Source organism: Capsella rubella, unplaced genomic scaffold (assembly GCF_000375325.1).
Source record: "Capsella rubella cultivar Monte Gargano unplaced genomic scaffold, Caprub1_0 scaffold_4, whole genome shotgun sequence".
In the NCBI taxonomy this organism is placed as follows: domain Eukaryota; kingdom Viridiplantae; phylum Streptophyta; class Magnoliopsida; order Brassicales; family Brassicaceae; genus Capsella; species Capsella rubella.
Window position 1 is genome coordinate 5,838,154 of NW_006238920.1, and position 22,861 is coordinate 5,861,014.

Consider the following 22,861-nt stretch of genomic DNA (forward strand, 5'->3'; position numbering starts at 1 on the left):
ACTAGAGAAAAAAAATAATAAAGAGAGAAACAAAGATTTCTTCTTCTTCTTCTTCTTTAAATTTTCTTTGATAAGCTCTGTGTGTATCAATGGCTGGTGTTACTGGAATCTTAAAGCTTGAAGCTTGGAGTATCTTGTGAAGAAGAAAGAAGAAAAAACCAAACCTTTCTGGGTTTTTTTTTTCTTGAAGTTTCTTTTTTCTTTTCGTTTCTTTATTATTACAAGAAGTAATGGCATGTCGGAGTATGATCGCTTTTAGTTTAGATCCTGAGAGAAAACAAAGTGGAGGACTTCGAACAAAACAAGCTGGAAGAGGATCTTGCCGTGGAAGTTAGTCCTTTGTTCAAAATCCATTTTCCTCAAATCTTCTTAATGTAATATTAATGGGTTTTTCATATATTGTTAGAATGTTTTGTTCTTTTTGGTTTTGAAGTTTAAAGTTTTGATTTTTATCTTCTGGGCAGTTTGAAATTGCACTGTTGTAAGTGAAAAGATTAGTTCTTGTTGGAGCTGAAGTGAGAGTTGAAAGAGTAAAGAGAAGAAAGAAGCTATGGGGGTTTTGTTAAGAGAAGCTTTGAGGTCTATGTGTGTTAATAATCAATGGTCTTATGCTGTTTTTTGGAAGATTGGTTGTCAAAATTCTAGGTAACACTCTCTCATTCTCTTAACTGTTCTTGTTCTGTCTCTTAGATGTGACAAAAGTTTTGAATGAAAAGCTTTATTCAGTCAGATTTTTTTGAGACATGTTTGTTAGTTTTAAAGAATTTTTGATAAAACTCAGATCTCGAGGATGACTAAGAATTATTTATCTCTGTTTTTCCCTGATTTCTTGGAGTTTTGTGTTTGGTTTGATCTTGTTTGTCTTAAAGAATCTTTCGATTTGTAGTTGTTGTTTAGTCAAAAAAAAAAAAAAAAAAAGCCATATCCTTTTCACTTTGGTTAATGAATTGTCTAAAAAGAGTTCAAAGTTCTTAACTTTCATGTCATTTCAGTTTGTCTTGTTCGTTTTGTCTTTGTTTAGCTCAAAATCTTTTGTAAAATCGTCTTTTTCTTGTATTCTAACTTAACCATTGTTGCATCTTTTTGTCGTGTGTGTGTGTCATCTTTTTTAATCATATACTTAAGAAAAAATTTGGATGTGTTTTTGTTTCTTTGTGCAGCTTGTTGATTTGGGAGGAATGTTATAATGAAACTGCATCTAGCTCACATCCAAGAAGAGTGTGTGGACTTGGTGTTGATACACAAGGGAATGATAAAGTTCAGTTACTTACAAATAGGATGATGTTGAACAATCGAATCATTTTAGTCGGTGAAGGGTATGTATCTGTGTACTTGTGAAGTGTTTATGATTATGATGATGGTCTGAGTAGCTCACTTGGGATTAATGTACTGGTGTTTTAACAGGTTAGTTGGCCGAGCTGCTTTTACTGGACATCATCAATGGATTCTAGCTAATAGTTTCAACCGCGATGTTCATCCACCTGAGGTTATAAATGAGATGCTTCTCCAATTCTCTGCTGGTATTCAGACTGTTGCAGTTTTTCCTGTTGTTCCTCATGGTGTTGTTCAACTCGGCTCCTCTCTGCCTGTAAGTTAGTTTGTGACATGCTTTATTCTTTAAGTCTTACAAGTTACATTGTTGTGTAAAGAAAGACTCTTGTTTCTTAACTAAATTGTAAACTGTTTTGTGTTCAGATTATGGAGAACTTGGGGTTTGTGAATGATGTGAAGGGTCTTATACTGCAACTAGGATGTGTTCCTGGAGCTCTCTTATCTGAAAATTACAGAACATATGAACCTGCTGCTGATTTTATTGGTGTGCCAGTGTCCCGGATGGTACCTTCTCAAGGACACAAGATTCTCCAATCATCGGCTTTTGTAGCTGAAACTAGCAAACCACATTTCAACTCCACTGGATCATCAGATCATCGAGATGATCAAATGGTTGAAGAAGCTCCCTCTAATCTCGTGGATGAACAGATCAACCAAGCAAATATGAGAGAGAGAAATGATGGAGGATGGCAAAATACAATGGGTTATATACCAGCTCCGGAAGTTGCAGTACCCTCGAATCCAGATGCATGGCTGAATCAAAACTTCTCTTGTATGTCTAATGTGGATGCAGCAGGGCAACAAATCCAGTGTGATGACATCAGTTCCAAACGCTCGCTTGGAAGCGATGACTTGTTCGATATGTTGGGTTTGGATGATAAGAATAAAGGTTGTGACAACAGTTGGGGGGTTTCACAGATGAGAACAGAAGTGCTCACTAGGGAGTTATCTGACTTTAGGATCATTCAAGAAATGGATCCTGAGTTTGGCTCTTCGGGGTATGAACTTTCAGGAACAGATCATCTGTTAGATGCTGTGGTCTCGGGTGCTTGCTCCTCCACAAAGCAGATCTCGGATGAAACATCTGAGTCTTGCAAAACCACTTTGACTAAAGTTAGTAATTCTTCGGTTACCACGCCATCTCATAGTAGTCCTCAAGGTAACCAGTTATTTGAGAAGAAAAACAGGCAAGCAGCGGGGCCATCATCAGTCTACGGGTCTCAGATCAGTTCTTGGGTTGAGCAAGCGCACAGCTTGAAGCGCGAGGACAGTCCAAGGATGATGAATAAGAATGAAACTGCAAAACCGGCTAACAACCGTAAAAGGCTTAAACCAGGAGAGAACCCAAGACCAAGGCCTAAAGATCGCCAGATGATTCAAGATCGTGTCAAGGAGTTGCGTGAAATCATACCAAACGGTGCAAAAGTAAGTGAAAAAATTATCTGTTCTGGCGAAATTAAGCAGTCCCTTAGAAAGATTATTACTAACAAGTAGTAAATGTGGTTTTTGATTAACAGTGTAGCATTGATGCACTCCTTGAACGTACAATAAAGCACATGCTCTTCTTGCAAAATGTCTCGAAGCATGCTGATAAGCTGAAACAAACCGGGGAATCCAAGGTAAAACGAATAATTATATTTTGGTATCTATGCTGGATTCTTGTTTGTTCTGACATTTAGTTTTCTTGTTATAAAGGTTATGAAAGAGGAAGGTGGAGGAGCAACATGGGCATTTGAAGTTGGGTCAAAGTCTATGGTGTGTCCAATTGTCGTAGAGGATATAAACCCGCCTCGCATTTTCCAAGTTGAGGTAACACATTGCTACCTTCTAAATGCTTTCAAAGAAAACCATTCATGGTCTTGGTTTTCATCAAATCCGTTTCCATTTTTACGCGACAGATGTTATGCGAACAACGAGGATTCTTCCTAGAAATCGCTGATTGGATCAGAAGCTTAGGTTTAACGATCTTGAAGGGTGTCATCGAAACTCGAATAGACAAGATTTGGGCTCGCTTCACTGTCGAGGTACATACATATCATAAGTTACAAGTTTATTTAGCTTGGAAACATTAGAATTTGTGTTAGAATGTGTCTTGATTTAACCAAAACCGCGATACAAATTGCATTATAGGCGAATCGAGACGTGACAAGAATGGAAATCTTTATGCAACTAGTGAATATCTTGGAGCAAACAATGAAATGTGGAGGCAACTCTAAGACTATTTTGGATGGTATCAAAGCTACAATGCCTCTACCGGTTACTGGTGGCTGTTCAATGTAAACCAACACAAATTCTAAACCGTACCGGATTGGTTAAAATTCATATAGAGGTTACGAGCGGACCGCTCTCAAGGACTTAGGCTCGCTATGACTAACTTAAAACAAGTCAGTCTGAAAACAAAGATGGAATTATTTCTAAGTGTTTTTTTTTTGTTTCCACTCTTTTTTTGTACTTTTTGTTTGTACATTTTGCGATTTTTGGGAATTATCTATCATTTTGTGTGGATTTTTTTTTTGTTCACTTTTTAATTTTATGTTTTGGACTTGTAAATTTTTTTAAGTTGAAATTATTCTCAACCAGTAAGAGTTCTCACGGATTTCGAAACCGGTGAAAGAACCGGTCCATCATGAACAGCTTTAACAGTAGACAACAAAAGCTTTCACATGTTACAAGTAACTTTATGTTACTTTGATTAGTAGTAACTCTATGTATATAATTAGCTTATTATTAAAAAAAAAAAAAACAAGAAGCTCTTCTTTCAATAAACTCTACTCTTTATTAAAAAATGGGAGGCCTAGAATAAAAAGCTAATAATGGTTAGTTGTTAAATAATACTTTAGTTAACAGCCTTAATTATTATATCTAATGGATGTCTTAATCCATTCCTAAGTTTTACAATTTCTCATATAGATTAGTGGATCAAAATTAGTCTAAGATTTTGAATGGTTACAACAGTTAGCGGTTTAGTCCGTTTATTTTCCGTCATAAACCAATTCCAGTTGTATGTAAAAGTGGTATGTAGTTGATCCACAGCAGTTTTCTTTTATTTTTGTAGAACCGCATCATTACAAAATATATACAATGAATGGTAAATAAAAAGCGATCTAATTTATAGAACATATTTGTCCGCCTCAATCGTTGCAACCATTCGAATCCTAAATTTTGGAGGATACAAATTTAAAAAACTATGTTATGTTTTTGTTTGTTGTCTCAATATATGCTTTATTATTTTACCCTTTTGAGGTACATAAACTTTGCTGCAAAAGGTGGCCATGAACATCTTTGTTGTCCTGCTTTAGCCTTCTCCTCCACTCTAGAGATTATGATGGGTTTAATCGACAGCACATTATTATGATTTCACACAAATTCATTTTCTTGGGCCCTTCAATTTTCTTCATCACTTTTGAAATATGCTTCCAAGAATACTTTTATCTACAGTCTAGTAGAGAGATAATTTTCCCACTAGGCTACAGATGTTGTATATTCTTCTTTTTTCCTTTATACTAATATACAGTGTGCACTTTTTTTCAGTTGTGGAAATTAACCGCAAGTTGTATATATTATAGTATCTTATACAGTTTATGGGTAAATATGAATATAAATAGATACGACTATTAAAATTTCTTGAGAATTTTTGAGAAATACCTCTTTTGGTGTACCTCTTTTTAAAAATACCCTATTTATCTATCCATTTTCAAAAATACCCTTTTTTAAATATAAAAGATTATAGAGTTTTATATAGTTTATAAGGTACTTCTATATAATAACTATTACTGGGAGATTCGATACAAATATTTTAAAATGTTTTAAATAGTTTTAAATAGTTTTAAATCGTTTTTATAAGTTTTATAAGGTTTTTAAAAGGTTTTAAAAGGGTTTATACGGTTTTTATAAGGTTTTTATAAGGTTTTTATAATTTATTTTTACGCTATTTATGAAAGGTATATAAAGTTTTATACACATATAAAGGTAATTTATGTATATATTTTGTCAGCTTACACACATATTTGGATAAATTTCAACATTTTTACTGAGTTTTTTGATAAAGTTTGAAAATGGGGTATTTTTAAAAAGAGGTATATGAAAAGGGGTATTTTTGAAATTCCCCCAAATTTCTTAAAGGATATAGCATGATTCATTGATTTGTCTTGTTTGGAGGTTAAAAATAATGAACAAAGATCTCAAATTCTTTTATTATATGAGTAGATTAGATTAGGCTAAGAAAAATTAGATGTTTATAGATAAAAATGTGATTGTTTGTTTTTCATTCTGATTAAGTTATATAAGACCAAGGATTAAATCATTCACAATATAAAAGTAAAAAGTTCAAAAATCCAATATTGGGGAGGATCCATACAACAACAACAACAACAAAAATTGTAATAATCTTTTTAGCTAAATTAAAGTATGAGCTAAATTTTAGTTAAAAGAGAATATAATTGAATGTCTTTCAACTTATTAATTAGAAAGAAAATTATTGAAGTGTGTTTGTAAGAGATATAACAGAATTTCATATAGTTTTCTTAATTTGTGTTAAACATATCTGAATAATCTTCTTTGTGAAACATAGAGAATATATTTTAAAAATGATATCAAATATATATTTTCACTAATTCAATCTTATATATAAAAAAAACTTTACTCCTCATGATTTGAGACTTAGAACATATATGAGAAAATCATATGTTTCGGCTTTTAATCGTTAAATGGTCGTATTGATCGTTACCATCTACTACACAATGGTCACCATCTTTGAGCTCCTTCCACTCAAGGATGGAGCCTGGGGATACAGTTTACTGATTAATACTTGTATCTTGTATGTTTAGTAACCCCAGAATAATTAGATCTCATTGATTTATAATCAGTTAACTTATACTCTCTATGTTCCATTATAAGTGATGTTTAAGGTTTTGACACACTAATTAATAAAACATATAACTTACCCATTTTCCATAAAAACATCAGTAACTAATATGAATTCAACCAATAAGAAAATATGATGTAAAATATAATTGGTTAAAAAATATTAAATATATTAAATGTTTGCATAGAAAATTGAAAACATCACTTATACTAAAACAAAAAAAAATTGGCTAAAACGTCACTTATAATGAAACAGAGGGAGTATTTATTTAGTTTAAGAATCATAAAAATTTATCAGAATCAGTCAACATGATTAATGGTTTTTAATAATACCAAACTTTTCTTACTTCATTGATATTTTTTTTCTATAGCTTGTAGAGTAAATCAGAAGCAAAGAAAAAAATAGTACTATTTATATCTATATACTGTATTACTGTTATAGCAGTAAAGCAATTATTCTTACCCCATTTATCATTTACATGTTGACACTCTAAATCAGTTTAATGTTGTTAAAATCGGCAATTTAATCATGGATGGTGAGTGATACTAAGACAAATCTTGTTTATAGACGGTATAAGTCACTCTTTATTAGGTTGAAACAAGATTCACGACGACAAATCTAATCTTTTAATATGTCTTGTTTATGGTTTCACATAGTCTTTGGGTTGATACTACCTTGTTTGTTAAAAAGCAATGATTCATGTTTCTTGCTTATGTTGTTATCACCAGAACTATATTGATTTGAAATCTCTTATTGGTTGTTTTACGTAGGTAGTTCAACATCAAGGATCTATGTTCCTTACGCTTTTATTTTCTTGGACTACCTAGTGTCAAGTTCTTTCAAGGTTTTGTTTTAGAGTAGCTATAGACACTAATTCTACTAGAAGATGTTGTTCTACGGAGCCAGGAGAAACTATGTTAATTCTCGAACCTCCAAAGCCAATGTTCCTGGAAACAAGATGGTGGAACGTACTTTCCTTTACTATTGGACCAAAGCGACTTGGTTAATATGTTCATCTCAGCAATGGCATAAAGAGACAATTATTTGATTTAACAACATCATAGATAGTATACATCCAATTTTCTTAGTCTAAAGACTGTTAATTCATTGGAGATAGCTTTCGAAACATCACAAAGCTAATTTATGTACGGAGTGTATAATAAGGGAAGTATATGGTTCATCCCACCTACGACTGTATACATCACAACTTTATAATCTTGTTGACTCTCTTAATTAGCTCCTTGTTCATATATCTTGTGAGTTTGTTATTTATCTATTGAGTCATTAATGAGATGTGTAAACTATAACTTTAGAAACAAAAAATATAAAGAATGATTTGAGGCTGAAACTGATCAACACATCAACTTATGAAAGAGGAAGAAAAAATGATATTGGAGTTTGATTCCTTATTACAACATACACAATAGATAGTGAGTGCGGGTGAGTCAGCACTTGCATTTTCCATGTCACCATCTTATTGCGCCACTTGGTTTAAATTGTAAGTACAAAACCATCAAATCATGTAACCAAAGCTATATAGAGTCAATGACATTTAGCTGTTACCAAATCATATCTTTTGCTTTTTTTACAAACTATACTCTTTAAGGTTGAAATTAAACCCTCTCTAATCCTCGTTACCGCATGCAAAACTAGATAAACACTAGTATAAAGATGTTTTGATTAATGAGTTAGGAAAAAATATATAAAAGATATAAACAAAAGTGGTTTAATAGGAAGTAGGATAGAAACTTCATGATATATATATAAGGACATGCATGCACTATATACTTATTTCTTTATAGGACAACTTGTGGTTCTGTTTCCCATTACCACATACCAAATCGATTTGATAAGAAGTTGGGTAAGTATATAATTTTAGAATGTGGCAAAGAGACAACTCATCTACTTTATCACATGTCGTAATCCAAATGGAGATTATAAGAATTTTAGTGGTCGTCATTCGTAGAATGAACTCCTATAGCAATATAATTTGATATAATAAAGAGAGTTTATGAGGCTTGTTTTCACACTAAGCTATAGTCTATAATTAAGATTTTCTTAAGGGATCATCATATGGATGAATTAGTTCTAAAACTTAATAATTTGACGAGTTGAAAATAGTGAAATCACTTTTTTTCTTCATTTGGGTATGGATTAGAGAAGTAGAGGCTACAAGTTGAGCTAACTTAGTGAGGTTAACACCAACTTGAAATTAGATGCTTACCATGGTCCTTGATTGTACAACCTCTCTATATATATGCTATGAATACAAAATGACACTATACTTTCACGAACATCATTTACATAGTTAAGTTATATATATAATATGACTCACAAAATGCCAAAGTGAGTTGAAAACATAATGTAGGATTATGACTCTATATATATATAGTGAAGATCAGGTTTTAGGGTTTTGTCTATATATGATGCAAGAGTTAAAATATAAGAGAGATGTAAAAACAAAACAAGGAAAAAAGAGCTTAACTGGCTAATTAAGCCCAGGAACGAAGAATCACCCAGAACCTTCAGCCTTAGAATATGCCAAATTTGGTGAGAAAAAATATATTTAGGAGGATTAAGCTCACTATACATGATCAGTGATCAGTGATCAAGTAATATGTGCATCAGCCCATGTCGGCATGTGGATTCTACATTACTAATTCCCAATTGTGTCAGAGTACCTGATCAAGTATTGTTTTATGATATTATATATTACATACAACTAGAAATAAATCTCTAAAAATTCTATATTTACGTAACAGATTAAAAGCTGGCACTACAAGAAAGCAAGTCCATCTTCAAGGGAAAAAAATCTTAAGAAAAGTTTTAGCGGTTTTCCGAAAGATTTTCAAGAATTTTCCTAGGGAGTTCTAACGAGAAAAAGTTTCTCATAAACTCTTCGAAAAATTGTAATCCGTTGGAAATTTCTTCAAAATTTTCAAAGAAAAATGTCTGTCAACGGTTTGTTGAAAGCAAATGACCAGTGTTTTATATCAAGAAATATTTTAGGGGTCATCGAGAATTTTCGGCGTATATAGCCGGTTCGAATTGATTCGTTGGATTTGCCCGTTGCAATTTAATACATATATATATATATATATATATACACATAAATACTTTTAATGAAATAATGCATGGTATTCAGTGACCGTAAAGTCGGATATTGCCAAAATTTTGATATTACATTAAGAAATAACGAGCATTATTTTTATGTAGCTGGTTTTATGTTGTGTTTTATTATTTTTATTTTAAATTTTCCCAATAATAGCAAAGTATGAATATTGATCCCTTTGTTTAATTTTATTTCAATCTATACATAAGAATTTGAGAACTTATTTTTTCATGAATTAATAGTAGTGTGCATTTATTTTAACAACATTTACTATTATGAAAATTATCTTTTGTGTTAATCATGGAGATGGAAATGAAATGAGATTGATACTAGAAAAATAGAAACCCATATTTATTCATTTAAAGAACTAGCTATCCTAACAACAACAAAAAAGTAATATGTTTTTGATTAAAATATAATATAAAAGCCAATATTTTATATATTAATACCCAAAAATTAATTAAAGAAAACACGTGATATATATAGGTTTCTTTTGATACATGATATTTTTCTTTTGATAAGTGGTCTACAAAAGCCAAGATATACATAATTTAATATCATTTTAATTTATAAGGTGTTCATCAGATTCTCTCGTTACATTCTCCTTATAAATATACTTCATCATGATAACATGTGATAAAGCCTAAACACACAAACATCTCTCATATATACTCTCCCTCTCCCTATCTCTCTCTCTCTAACAACTGATAATCAAAAAGGTTTGTTGAGACAAATCGACAGATATGGAAAAAGTGAGAGAGATTGTGAGAGAAGGGAGAAGAGTGGCAAAAGAAGACCCGAGGAGAGTTGTTCACTCGTTTAAAGTTGGTCTGGTTCTTGCCTTAGTCTCTTCTTTCTATTATTACCAACCTCTCTACGACAGCTTCGGTGTTAATGCAATGTGGGCTGTTATGACGGTTGTTGTTGTCTTCGAGTTCTCTGTTGGTCCGTCTTCGTATTCTTTTACTTTAAGCTTCTTGTTATTTATAATTAAACCCTTCATGATCGTTGCATGCATGCCATGCAACACGTAAATATTACAAGAACCAAAGTTTGGATAACAACATGCATCATGATCACTTGTTATAGTTAAAGACTTCATGATTATCTTGTGTATAACAAACTTAGTTGGTGTGTCATGTGTGTACATCTATATGCAGGGGCCACGCTTGGTAAAGGACTTAACAGAGTGGCGGCAACACTATTCGCCGGAGGGCTTGGTATCGGAGCTCATCACTTGGCTAGCATGTCCGGTGCAACAGGAGAACCCATTCTTCTCGCAATCTTTGTCTTTGTACAAGGTATATTAATATATACCAACTAAGTCTTATATGTATAACCATAAGGACGACTAAGTCTTATATATATGTATATGTTTTTGTAAATATATAGTTAAGCGGTTAAAAAAACGAAAGATATGTAACATTTTACTTTTCAAATGAAACTATAACTTTAGTATCTTGTATAGTTGTATATAAACACAAGAACTGAGTCTTGAAGTATATATTTTATATGTAACGTACCAGAAAATGTAAAAGTTATAACTCTAATTAGAGTTTGATCAGTACTCGGACTAATGTTTTTTTTTTTTTTTCTTTGGTTGGGTGTTATATATAGCTGCGTTGTCAACGTTTGTGAGGTTCTTCCCACGGGTGAAGGCGAGATACGATTACAGTCTATTGATATTCATACTCACCTTTGCGTTGATATCAGTGTCGGGGTTTAGAGAAGAACAGGTTCTAATGCTGACCCATAAGAGAATCTCAACAGTGATCATCGGAGGACTTAGTTGTGTCCTGATCTCCATCTTTGTCTGTCCTGTTTGGGCTGGCCAAGATCTTCATTCACTCCTAGCCTCTAACTTAGAGAAACTTTCCTTTTTCTTGTTAGGTATTTATATCTCCCTTTCATCATGTTTTATTATTTCTGATTTGAAGTGTATAACTTTTTTTTTAAGGTTGGTTTGCTTGGTAGGTGTTTTGCCACTTGGTCATGCTTCTTTCTCGTTGGAAAAGTTTTCAAGTTTTATCATACTTGCTTCTATTTTGTGTGGTGATTGTGTGACTGATAAGGATATTTTTGATAATGATCTTTAACAAATATAAACATGTTAGAGATTTATGTTTCCTTGGTAACTCTTTATTTGTAAAGATGTTAAAAAATAATTTCATGGAATGACATTTGATATACTTATGAAAAGAAATATATATATATATAGCGGTTGACATTTTCATTTTTTTGAATATTGTAAATTTTTTTTCTGTCAAGTGTCAACCACACTTAAATTTATAAACAATTTCCATGATTGAATGCAAATTTTTAAGAAATAGTTTACAAAGTTGACATAAAAATATTTATTTTCTAGGTATTTTAAAATTTTGGTATAATGAAATTTTCAATCAGCTATGTTACTTTTTAAGAAATAGTTTACAAAGTTGAAATCAAAATATATTTTTTCCTATGTATTTTAATATTTATTTAAATTCCAAATATATATGACATTGTATTTCAACTATGATATGAAATTTAATATTTATTCTCTTACTATCAAGAAAAATAAAAATTAGAGTTTGGCAGGTTTTGGGGACAAGTATTGTGAAGCTGTAGGAAATGATGACACCAAAGAGGTTGACAAACGAAAAAATGATTTTGACAACTATAAAAGTGTTCTCAACTCAAAAAGCAATGAAGAATCTTTGGTTAGTGGTGAATGGTGAACCCTGAAAATTTTCACTTCTTGCTTTATTCTCACCACTACATCTCATTCCACCATGTATTTTTTTGTCGTTTTCTTGTATAGGCTAATTTTGCAAAATGGGAACCTGGTCACGGCCAATTCAGATTCCGACACCCTTGGAAACAATATCTAGCTCTTGGTGAACTAATCCGACAATGTGCTTACCGTATCCATGCTCTCAATTCATATCTTAATGATGATACTAAGGTATTAACTCACTAAATCGTCGTAAAATCGAAATTAAAATCATGTTCTTGATGCATATATAATGTGTCATATGCAACTTAATTTGTCTAAATTAATAATTCTTATCTATCTATCTTGAAACCTTATTGAATCATCCTTTTGTTATAACTTATTAGGTATCAATTGATATAAAAAAGAAACTACGAGAACCATTGAGAAGAATGAGTTTGGAATCTGGCAAAGCGATGAAAGAAATGTCAATGTCGTTAAAGAACATGACCAAACCATCTTCTTGTGAACTCCATGTTCAAAACGCACGATCTGCATGCAAATCTCTTACCAACTTGCTTAATTCAGGCATCTTGAAAGAAGTTGAGCCACTAGAACTGATCTCACTTCTGACCGCGATCTCTTTACTCATCGATATCATTAATCTGACTGAGAAAATCTTGGAATCCTTACATGAACTAGCATCCGCTGCAAAGTTTAAGAACAAGATTGAACGACCTAATTTGTTACCCGAGAAAACAAGTGCCAAAAGTATTGTTAGTGTCCGGCCGATCAAATGTCATGATGATGATCATGTGATCACAATTATTGAAGATGATGGTAATGATGATGACACATCAAAAAATGATAGTCGCAAGATGAAAGAGGTTTCGAACCATGGGGAAACATGAAGACGTTGGTGATACACATGTACACCCAAGATGTGTTTCATGTGGTCACACATGTCTTTGTGATGTTGTAGAATGTAGATAATGGTATAATTAAACCTACAAGAATTCATAATGATTGATTATTATTTTTATTGATTTTAATATATGTTGTGAAATTATCACTTATCGAAGTCTTACTATATTATGATTTGAGAAAGTACATTTTAGAACCTAATTTTAATGTTATATGAAATTTCCTAGAAATGCCTTTTAAGTATTACATGTTATTAAAAATATAATCCCATTAACAATCTACTTTAGTAAATAGATTTGAAAGTGAAAACTAGAATAACTAAATTTTTGAGTAAAATATGTTATTTAAAATTCATATATAGTTTTTTCAATATCAATTTATTGATTTGTAAGTCCATATACGATTTGAAAATTTTCATTGATTATGAGAATCAATACACATGGATTCCAAAATAAACATGTTTGTTCTTTGGATTTGAATCCTTCTATTTTTAATTTTCAAATCCATTTAAAACATATTGTGGATTTTGAAATCCAAAAATAAATCGCTAAACAAATAACATAGGATTTTAACTAGTATTTATAAATCATAGAATTAATGACACCTGATTTTGATATTTATTTATTAATTGAATAACACATGATTTTTGTATGGATTTCCAAATCAATTAAATTCTATGAACCAATAAACCAAAAAATTTCAAATCCTATATAGATTTACAAATCAATGATTGAATAAACCCTCTATATATAGTGTATTTCAAGAATTACATGAAGCTAATATTAGAATATGTCTTCTTTGTATTTGTATTATAATTTATTCCATTATTCATTTAGATTATTTCAGTGTTTTGAATAATTTGAAAATAGTATTAATGAAAGCGTTTAAAATAATTAATTTAGCGATAATGGTGATCCGCAAAGTTAATACACAAAATGATTTGAACCCCAGTTAAGAAATTAATCCGAATAATGAAAACATAAAATTTTTAACAAGTTCTTATGGTACTTATGTCCGAATTTGCTACGGCGAGGTTCCGAGAAACTTAGGTATACTTAATGAAAATAATCTTGTAAAAATGATTACATAGTACGATTTTTTCTCAAATAATCAAGAAATCTACTTCAATAGGAGGACAAACAAAGTAAGATATCTATTGTATTTTTATCAAATCTTTACAAAGCTTCTCTTCATGAAATTGATTATTCAAGATGTTTAATCAATTAATTAAATACCGTTCCAATCACATCAAAATTAGACATTAGAAACGTTACAAAATGAATTGAAGATAATTCCAAATCCAACACCATTGTTTGAGGGACTCACGGAGGACAAAGACAGAAGATCTGGTAGCAAAAGCGTAAAACGTGTGTCACCAACAACTCTCCTAAAGCTCGTTAGAAATATTAACAACTCCCGTAAAGCTCGTTAGATATGTGTGACCAAGGCTTCATCAGAGAATCAAGAGATCATGGCTTGTAGAAAAGAAATTCTTGGGTAGATTGTGAAACATAGTATCAAGAATTATATAAGTGTAAAGAAGAGATGATATATCATTTGTAAGCGTGGTTGAATTATGAACAAGTATATTAGTGTCGACGTGAATTTTTAATGTATTGTGATAGTTGTAGACTCCTTTATGTTTATATTTGCCATGCACATTGCACTACCAAACAGTGTTCTAGTGGACATAAAAGCCTTTGTACTGTTATGGAAAAATTCTTTCAAACCGAATCAGTCTAAAACCTCAATTTACATTTGGCAGATTTGTTTTCTCAAACTCGGTTTTAATTGAATAACACATAATTTTTAATGACTTAGTAAAACTCTGAATCTAATAACGTCATATTTATGAAGATTTTGAATGAATTTTTACAAATCAATAACTAATAACACCAAACTTCGAAAGAGTTTAGTAAAATCTTGATTGAATAACATCTAAAGTCATTAAAACACCATATAACTCACAAACCAATAACACCTAACTAGTTTTCTAACCAAACCTGATCCAATTCCGACAAAATTTTATAAAACTGAAACACCAAATTTCCAAAAGCTTAGACCAAAACCAAATCACATGAGATATTGGCTAATGGCTAATGTAAATTTGACTGACACTGTTAATGAATATAGAATAACAACAATTTGTTTTCAATTTTTTTTAACAACAATTTGTTTTCAATTTTTTTTTTTCGATGAATAACAATAAATTTGTTTCTGATTTTCAGCAACTCATAAGCAAAACAATTTTATATATTTAAATGATAGCAACAAAAAATAAGGTGAAATAACTTAAATTTAATCAAATATTATGAAAATAACAAAATAATTGAAACTTTTATTTAAATGAAAATGAGATGATGGGTTAGTATATGAAATTATTAACATTTGTTTTTCATTGACGGTATTAAATGATAGTTTGGTTGGTAATGTTGATTTTTTTTCCATGATTTTCTTGAACTACTGAAAACATGAAATGATTATGAAAAAGCTTGAAGAAGTTATTGAAATTTGATAGTAAAACATTTAAAATTAACATGTCAAAAAAAGTTTCCACTAGCATAACATTTTTTATTTTTTATTATTATTAATAATATATAGCATATCTATGAACTGTTTTCGTAAAATTTTAAATGTCTCATACAAGTATCTTATTAAAATCATTAAAAATACCTCAGACCAAAATTTTACAAAATTATTCAAAATTATTCTTAGCTACGCAAATTACCAGGTCGTGAATATGACGTTTAATCTCTCGACGAATGGTTTTATATATTCAAATCACCAATACATTATCTTCATATTATCCAACATATCATGCATATATATTTGATAAATAAAAAAAAGTTCATGAATTGAGTTGAATTTATTTTTATATCACCATTCACACCATTGATGACGGAATTTTTTCTTCAAATTCTGTAAAAACCAATATGGTAATTTAAAGTTTAATATTACCTTGGTATGTACGTTTAATAATTTTAAATTCTAGAAGTAATAATTAAAATGAGATATTTTATGAAATGGTCTTGTTTCTATTTTCTTATAGCATTTTATAGCAATTTCTTTTCTTTGAAATAACTGGTTTTCAATTATCTAAGTATTATGTGAAGATATATGTTATAAAATTCTAATTCATACGATTCAAAAGAAAGTTAGATAATTTTTTAAAACAAGAAGTCTTGGGATAACATAGGAGGAAATATCCAAATTGTAAGAACATAAACTTGTTATGACAACAATTATATACTTCTTTTTACATCGATTTAGTAAGAATCAATTAGATTTGGCAAGAACAAAAAAAAAAAAAAAGAACTTAAAATTATATAAAAATGAATGGATAAAGCCGTAAGCGTTATTTGAGGTGGGAAAGGTAGTGACGTACGTGAGCGAAATCGCCAGTGTCACATCTCAAAGTGTCAGAGACTCTTTTAAAAAAACAAAATATCGTATCATATAGATTTGGTATCATTAAGGATAATAATTACCTCTCTAGGTTTGTTATTACGCCATCACCAAATATATATATTTTCATATCATTATTATTACATAACAACAACCTTTTCAAGTATGTGTGTCGTCTTCTTGATGCTCTTCCTCCACCAGTTGCATCCTCCGGTAGAAGTTGTGAGTACACCAAATGGTCATCTTTTTGACACTGACACTGCCTGTCACTAGCTTAGCTATATAGCCCCAAAGCCACGATTTGTTAGTTTAGCATCTCTTACCACCACATCATCAAATCATCATCATCATTGTATGGTTAATTATGACTATCACTTCTATTAATTATTTGCATTGACAATTGCAAAAAGTACTCATAAATTCTCCCAACGGTACATTGCCTTGTAGAGATATATACTTGTCTTTTCATACGTTAAAACCATAATTTCTTATATGGAGTAAAATAGAAACGTTATATGATCATATGAGAGATAAGGTGAGCAACAAAAAGTAGTGCATATCTTACATTCAGTTTAATGAAACAAAGCTTAAGCAAACGAAGCTGAATACATCACAAACACAAGAAAAAGTTTCCTCAGATGATAAAACCGATAAAACATCAGAAGAGTTAATAATATACAATACTAAGAAATAAGTAGAAGCAACAAGCTAGGTGAGATCAAGGGAGAAGAGAGTGGTTTCTTGGCTGTCTTGGTGGGTTCACATGATGGTGCAAAGGGTCAGGTCCTGAAGGAACGGTCCTTAGCTCTTCATTTAGCCCTAAACCTTTGATCTTCTTCTCTTCTTTCTCTTCATTTGCTCCTACAGTTTCACTACCCTTGTTCATCATCATCATCTGCCAAAGTAAAGACCATTTCAATATATTTCATACTGACACTTGCACACCATAGTACTTAGATATGTATATGCGTGTAGAACATGGAAACTAAAGCGATGAAACAGTGGTTGGACTTGGACTACATATATGTATGAACATGATATACTTAGAGGTACTAGTACAAGTTGAAGCTAACCTTGCGGGTGGGAAGTGAAGTAACGTGGCCATGAGCTTGCGTGAGATCTAGTAAGATAATAAAACCAAAACCAAGTTAAAATGATAGTTCTAGCTAAGAACGAGTGATAGAGATTTTAGAAGAGTGAAAGAGAGAGTGAGAGACCAGAAGCATCGTGGAGGAACAAGAGGCAGAAGAGTAGTAGTAGCACAAGACTTCTTGATGAATCCATTACTTAGAGAGAAACTGAACAAGAGAGATAGAGAGAAAGATATAAACTGTTTTGTTTTCTTTTTTTTTCTTTACTGCGGTGGTGAAGAAATGAGAAGGGGACAGTCCAATTTATAGCGTAAGCCTACATGGAGGAGGAATGGGATCTATTTCATAAATCATTTTATTTGTTAGAAAAGGTATATTTTGTTGGTTACTTTTGTATATTATATGATTTATATGTTCTAGTATATATATAGTATATATAACTAGATTTCAAAGTATATATAACTAGATTTCAAAGTTCTGGTCCACTTCTAATTATTTCCTAAGCCTTCACAAGATTTGGAGATTTTAGCGACCCAACTTATAAATCTCGAATATGTATGTATATGTGGTTTAATGTGGACTTATGTTAATAGATATGATAAATATCGTAAGCAGATGACAAGTAGGTTAGTTTGCATTATAATAAACCTTGTGAAAAAATTAACATGTTTAATTTCATGAACAGCACATTATTGCACATTACACATATAGTTATTAATATATCAATGGTGTTTCTCTATTATTACCAATATTTAAACCCATGTTTTAAGTGTGTAGTTTCATTTTTTCCTCCACTTTTTTATAAACAATAACTATATTAAATATTTATAACCCTTTTCTTTTTCTTAGAGCTGAAAAAATTTGGATTTTCAAAAGGGGAATTTTTCTATCTAAACACCAATAAAATGAATCTTTTTCAAAAATATCATTATGAAGTTTATTTTCCATAAATTCCATTAAAATATGATTTTATCAAAAATACCACAAAAAAGATTTAATTTTTTGACATTCAAAACTCATTTCTAAATTCTAAATACTAAATCATACCCCTAAAAACTATAACCTAAATATAAATAATCAACCCAAACATAATAAAAGAAAACTATACGTCATCAAAATTAATTTTTTTATGTTTATGATATTTTTGAAAAAATCAAAATTTGTGTTAGTTTTAGAAAAAATAAAAAATTGTGATATATTTGAAAGAAAAAATTAAATTATTATATTAAAAAGTATTTCACTTTCTAAATATCCAAACAAATAAAAATTACATTACATGTACTATTAACTTGAAAAAATATGGGCATTACCTTAAATTTAATTAGAGTATCAAATCCATCACCAAATCTTTATTTTTATTTTTTTGACATCGACCAAATCTATTATTACAGGCAAAACAAACATTTAAATTAAAAGGGATTAGCCTTTGACGGCGCCGTATCGAGGGTACCATCGGCTGATGTCACTTGAGGCAGAGAGAATGATACCTGGAGTACTACTGACACGTGTCAGTCTGATGTTATCAGATCTCAGCCGTCCGATGATACCAAATAAAATAACTTCAGATCTCCTTTTAATAATTTGTTTTTCAGATTCCGTTTTGCTTCGTCGGTTGCTTACTCTTTTGGGCCGATTACTTCTTAAACTAATTTACTGTTTTTTTTAGATTAACTAATTTACTGATTTACCACCATTTATAATTTCATGGAAATATTTTTTCTTACGTAATAATAATTATATTTTTTTCATACAATAAAATGAATTACGTTCGAAAAGATGTTACAAGTCAAATAAATTAGATCGTCTATGGTTTAATTTGTTCTATTTTCTGAGTGGACAATAATTTGCTGTAAATCGAATTTACTTTTACGTAAAAAGGATTCATAAATCATAACCAATCCACGGTAAAAAATTTTTTTTTTTTGTTTTCTTTAATTCACACTAATATAAGATATAGATAAAAAAGCGTTCGATACACAAACTAATTTATTCACTTTAACCATTACAATTATTCAAATTTTACATGTTAAACATATAGATAGAAATTATTGAATTTAACACTCTTTAACCTAGCTGTGATCAATCTCATCCATCACCAATTTTAAACAAATTTTGAATTTGGTAGCTCTTATTGTTTACTCTGTCACTTGGGGATGGTTGGTTGTGTGACTAAGAAACAATAAGGGATGGTCATCGGTGAACGAGGAAGATGATGCTCGGTAATGTGAGCTTTGGAGTTATGAAAGCTGGATCGTGGGCATTAAGACGCGGATGAATGATTGTCGATCCGAGACTCCAAATCTATAAGGAACACATTGAGGTAAATGTGTTCTTAGTAATGATTGTATGGAGTTATGTTTGTTATAAATGTGTTTGAAATGGTTTAAGCATGTTTTTAAGTATGTTTTTGGTAAGTTGATTTCTCGCCGGAAGTCTCGTCGAAATGTTTTCTCCGATGAATTTTTAGATTTCGGGTTAGGGTCTTTCATACATCAAATGTTTAGTTAATACTGAATCTAAATAATGAGTGTTTACGTTATATCCATCTGACCACTCCTAATGGATACAAATTTAGCATTTTATAAATCCAATTTATTCCATCTATACTATGCTTTTGTATTTAATTGTTTACATCAAAGCTAACACCATAAAGTATTGTAAAACTTGCTGTTAAGTAATAAAAATATTTAAGTATGTCGCTGTCTATATATGTGGTCGAATCGTTACCGATACAGTGATGTCAAAGAAAGATGAAACAGCCTGGAAGATGCAATGAAGGGGTAAGAGAGATTAGAAAACTAGAAAAGACGAGTGTAACGTTAAGCGACAAGAGACTGATTGAAGAAGCCACAAAGGTCAATTCTGATTTTTATTTTTAATCTTTTTTACGTTCATTGGTTAATTTATTTGGCTAATACCCAACCCTACTTGAGTTAAGAGCTAACATAAAAAAAAAATGTTAAAAGTATATATATATATATAAAGTGCGTAAGATTCTGCAAGCATATAATATAATTATTTAATTTTGGTAATCCAGTGAATACAAAATTGCAATGTAAAACCTTTTGGGATAACAGTTTTTATTAGATTCTTCCCTCATGGTTTCAACTATCAAGTATCCTTTATTTCGACAAGAGGGCTAAATTTATTTGAGTATTTTTTAAATTTTAGTTTAGCTTGAGATATTTGTATTAAAAAAAGAAATATCCAAAATATTAAAAGTATTCCAAAAAAACTAAAATATTAGTTGTTATTTATAGTACAAATGTAATCGAATTAATGTATCCAAAAATATTAAATTACTCAAAATAATAATATATTTGAGAAATTTGTTTACTATAATTAATCAGGCTCTTAACCATAGTATTTGGCTTTAGTCTATTCTGTTAAGAACGACTTGTTCTTCACTGCATTCGTAGTTTTCCATAGTTTCATAGTTGAGAACCAAGATCGAAAACGTTTAATATATCATCTTAATACTTAATTTGCTAAACTCTAACCTCTTAGACCAACATTATTGGTGGGATTTTAGAGGTAATGTTGGTCTCACCGTGTGCGAATGTATCATCTTACCTCTAAAATCCCACCAATAATGTTGGTCTTAACATCCGCGGTTGGCTTATATTTAATACGAGCGTGCGAATGTACGGCTAACAAGTCGTTAGAAAAATCTCCATGGTGTCGAGTCTTGTCATGGAGCTAGCTAGTGTAGTGATCAACTTCGATGTATTTTTGATCTTTATCTCTCTCAGTCCGTAATAAAAATACATTAGCATAGAAAATAAAGTTTCTTAAATTTTGTAGACGAGAGTAAAGGACGATGAAGAGATTGTGCATACCATATCAAAAAGTAAGTAAAAATAAAGAGAGAATGGTTTCCAAAGTCTTTTCCAATATTAAAAATAGAGTAGTTTCCTCAGAACTCCACCATATATATGTTTTTTATGAATCAAGATTTCAAAACTGAAAGTGATGAGAGCAAGTAGACATCGTTCGTATGGTATCTGCATAGCTTAAATCTTTCAAATTGAGCAAAACCGGACATGTTACTTGCAGACCAAACTTTAATGGCGAGAAGATCCCTCTCTTCCATTGTATCTTCATATCCGCGATAACATCACCGTTGGCCTCACCGTGTCTCACAAGAAAAGCCCCGGTAGGGTTTCCGGTGTCGTTATTTTTCGCTACAACAGCTTCCCAAGTCTTAGTGCTGCGTGGCTTCTGCTGAAACGTGCCTCCCAAGAAAACTCTCTCTGTCTCAAACCCTCCTAGGACTCGTATGTGTAGATTCATATTAATGTAGTTAACACTGGTATTGTGGCTTGGGTTGGTCGATGACAGTTTCACCTAGAGAAACCAATAATCATATTTTTAGGGTTAGAATGGTTTCTTTAACTTATTCAACAAGTAAAAAGGGAAAATTTGAGAATACTTACAATTACACTAGAGTTTTTGGAGTGGGAATCAACGTAGAGATCTTCGAGCACGAACCGTGGAACTCGAGGTTGGATAACTACATAGCTGATGATAGGTACAAAGAGACAGATTATGAGAAAAACTAAAACGGGGACGAAGGAGATTATACATCTTCTTCTTTTGTCTGAAGAAGCAACCCATATCCTTTTGTATTTTGGTGCTGCGCCTTCTTCTTTTGCTTCTTCCTTCTTCTTCATCGTTGTTTCTTTTCTTTAAGCTCTGGTGAATCCTCTTTGTGTGGTTTTTGGGGTAAACTATATGAAACGTAGAGTTATATAGAAAAACTTAAAGAGGGTGGAGAGAGTTATATGGTTTTGGAAATGTTCTATAAACAAGAATTGTAAAGAGACAAAAATATCGAAATTGGGAAACTGGAATTGTTAAGAAGTAGAATAAATAGAAATATCCTAGCTTTAGTTTCTGGTTATGTAATATAGAAACATTCTTTATATTTCCGGCGGTTTTGATACATGTGTATGGATCATACATCGCATTCATAGTTTTACAACTTCAATACTATATAACGTTTTAATTTGCTAAGGTTCTGCAATGTTGCACAACGATTCTTCTATCTTTTCCTTCTTATGAGCAATTTTGATTACGAAAATGTAAGACATAAAGATCGAATACATCAAAGTTGTTCCACAAAAATAAGAGACATTTAAGTCACAAATAAAACTATTTTATACAACTTCAGTTTCATATACAGTATAACATTTTGGTGAAACTGTGATTCATCTGTAGTTTAATAAGTAATCATTGTTTAACTGAATTCTACAATGCTGCACTACGATTCTTCTATCTTTGCCTTCTTACGAGCCAAAAACCGTTCTTTACAGCCGCTATCGAATCCTCAGTACTGGCTTTTGGGACTTGTTTTTACTGCCTTCTGATAGTTGAGTCGCTTTCTGAATCCATCTTCTTCACATATGTTGTTTGCCCTGCTTTTGGTTCCACACTTTTCT

General features: G+C 31.2%; 4 protein-coding genes across 5 annotated transcripts; 2 read left to right on the top strand and 2 right to left on the bottom strand.

The window, feature by feature from the left end:
• Window positions 1–3,915, top strand: LOC17888408 (transcription factor LHW). Of its 2 annotated transcripts, none has more exons than XM_006293753.2 (9): window positions 1–374; window positions 465–645; window positions 1,161–1,316; window positions 1,405–1,588; window positions 1,696–2,757; window positions 2,850–2,951; window positions 3,028–3,141; window positions 3,231–3,356; window positions 3,463–3,915. In XM_006293753.2, the coding sequence occupies exons 2-9, from the start codon at window positions 551–553 to the stop codon at window positions 3,610–3,612; spliced, it is 1,989 nt and encodes a 662-aa protein (XP_006293815.1). In that variant the 5' UTR covers window positions 1–374; window positions 465–550; the 3' UTR covers window positions 3,613–3,915. The 2 variants fall into 2 exon arrangements, with proteins under 2 accessions (XP_006293815.1, XP_006293814.1); XM_006293752.2 differs by having other exon boundaries at window positions 1–330.
• Window positions 3,916–9,996: 6,081 nt separating this feature from the next.
• LOC17888896 (aluminum-activated malate transporter 7) lies at window positions 9,997–12,990 on the top strand. The gene is made up of 6 exons (XM_023784913.1): window positions 9,997–10,253; window positions 10,469–10,609; window positions 10,926–11,198; window positions 11,886–12,007; window positions 12,109–12,252; window positions 12,408–12,990. The coding sequence occupies exons 1-6, from the start codon at window positions 10,052–10,054 to the stop codon at window positions 12,909–12,911; spliced, it is 1,386 nt and encodes a 461-aa protein (XP_023640681.1). The 5' UTR covers window positions 9,997–10,051; the 3' UTR covers window positions 12,912–12,990.
• Window positions 12,991–17,047: 4,057 nt separating this feature from the next.
• On the bottom strand, window positions 17,048–17,633 carry LOC111831232 (protein CLAVATA 3). The gene is made up of 3 exons (XM_023785205.1): window positions 17,547–17,633; window positions 17,403–17,449; window positions 17,048–17,224 (listed from the first exon to the last, which is right to left on the bottom strand). Exons 1-3 carry the CDS (start codon window positions 17,611–17,613, stop codon window positions 17,048–17,050), a joined length of 291 nt encoding a protein of 96 aa, XP_023640973.1. The 5' UTR covers window positions 17,614–17,633.
• A 3,744-nt stretch (window positions 17,634–21,377) lies between these two features.
• LOC17888039 (NDR1/HIN1-like protein 1) lies at window positions 21,378–22,394 on the bottom strand. Its single transcript, XM_006295856.2, has 3 exons — window positions 22,367–22,394; window positions 21,857–22,020; window positions 21,378–21,767 (listed from the first exon to the last, which is right to left on the bottom strand). The coding sequence occupies exons 1-3, from the start codon at window positions 22,392–22,394 to the stop codon at window positions 21,378–21,380; spliced, it is 582 nt and encodes a 193-aa protein (XP_006295918.2).
• Window positions 22,395–22,861: the final 467 nt, after the last annotated feature.

Coding starts and splice junctions, on each gene's coding strand:
- LOC17888039 (XM_006295856.2), bottom strand. CDS start 22,394: ATGAATGCGATGTATGATCCATACACAT. Junction 22,021..22,366: donor GATGTATGATCCATACACAT/GTATCAAAACCG, acceptor TTGCTTCTTCAG/ACAAAAGAAGAAGATGTATA. Junction 21,768..21,856: donor CCAAAAACTCTAGTGTAATT/GTAAGTATTCTC, acceptor TGGTTTCTCTAG/GTGAAACTGTCATCGACCAA.
- LOC111831232 (XM_023785205.1), bottom strand. CDS start 17,613: ATGGATTCATCAAGAAGTCTTGTGCTACTACTACTCTTCTGCCTCTTG. Junction 17,450..17,546: donor GTTCCTCCACGATGCTTCTG/GTCTCTCACTCT, acceptor TTATCTTACTAG/ATCTCACGCAAGCTCATGGC. Junction 17,225..17,402: donor CTTCACTTCCCACCCGCAAG/GTTAGCTTCAAC, acceptor TTACTTTGGCAG/ATGATGATGATGAACAAGGG.
- LOC17888896 (XM_023784913.1), top strand. CDS start 10,052: ATGGAAAAAGTGAGAGAGATTGTGAGAGAAGGGAGAAGAGTGGCAAAA. Junction 10,254..10,468: donor TGTCTTCGAGTTCTCTGTTG/GTCCGTCTTCGT, acceptor ATCTATATGCAG/GGGCCACGCTTGGTAAAGGA. Junction 12,253..12,407: donor ATCTTAATGATGATACTAAG/GTATTAACTCAC, acceptor ATAACTTATTAG/GTATCAATTGATATAAAAAA.
- LOC17888408 (XM_006293753.2), top strand. CDS start 551: ATGGGGGTTTTGTTAAGAGAAGCTTTGAGGTCTATGTGTGTTAATAAT. Junction 1,589..1,695: donor AACTCGGCTCCTCTCTGCCT/GTAAGTTAGTTT, acceptor TTTTGTGTTCAG/ATTATGGAGAACTTGGGGTT. Junction 3,142..3,230: donor CTCGCATTTTCCAAGTTGAG/GTAACACATTGC, acceptor TTTACGCGACAG/ATGTTATGCGAACAACGAGG.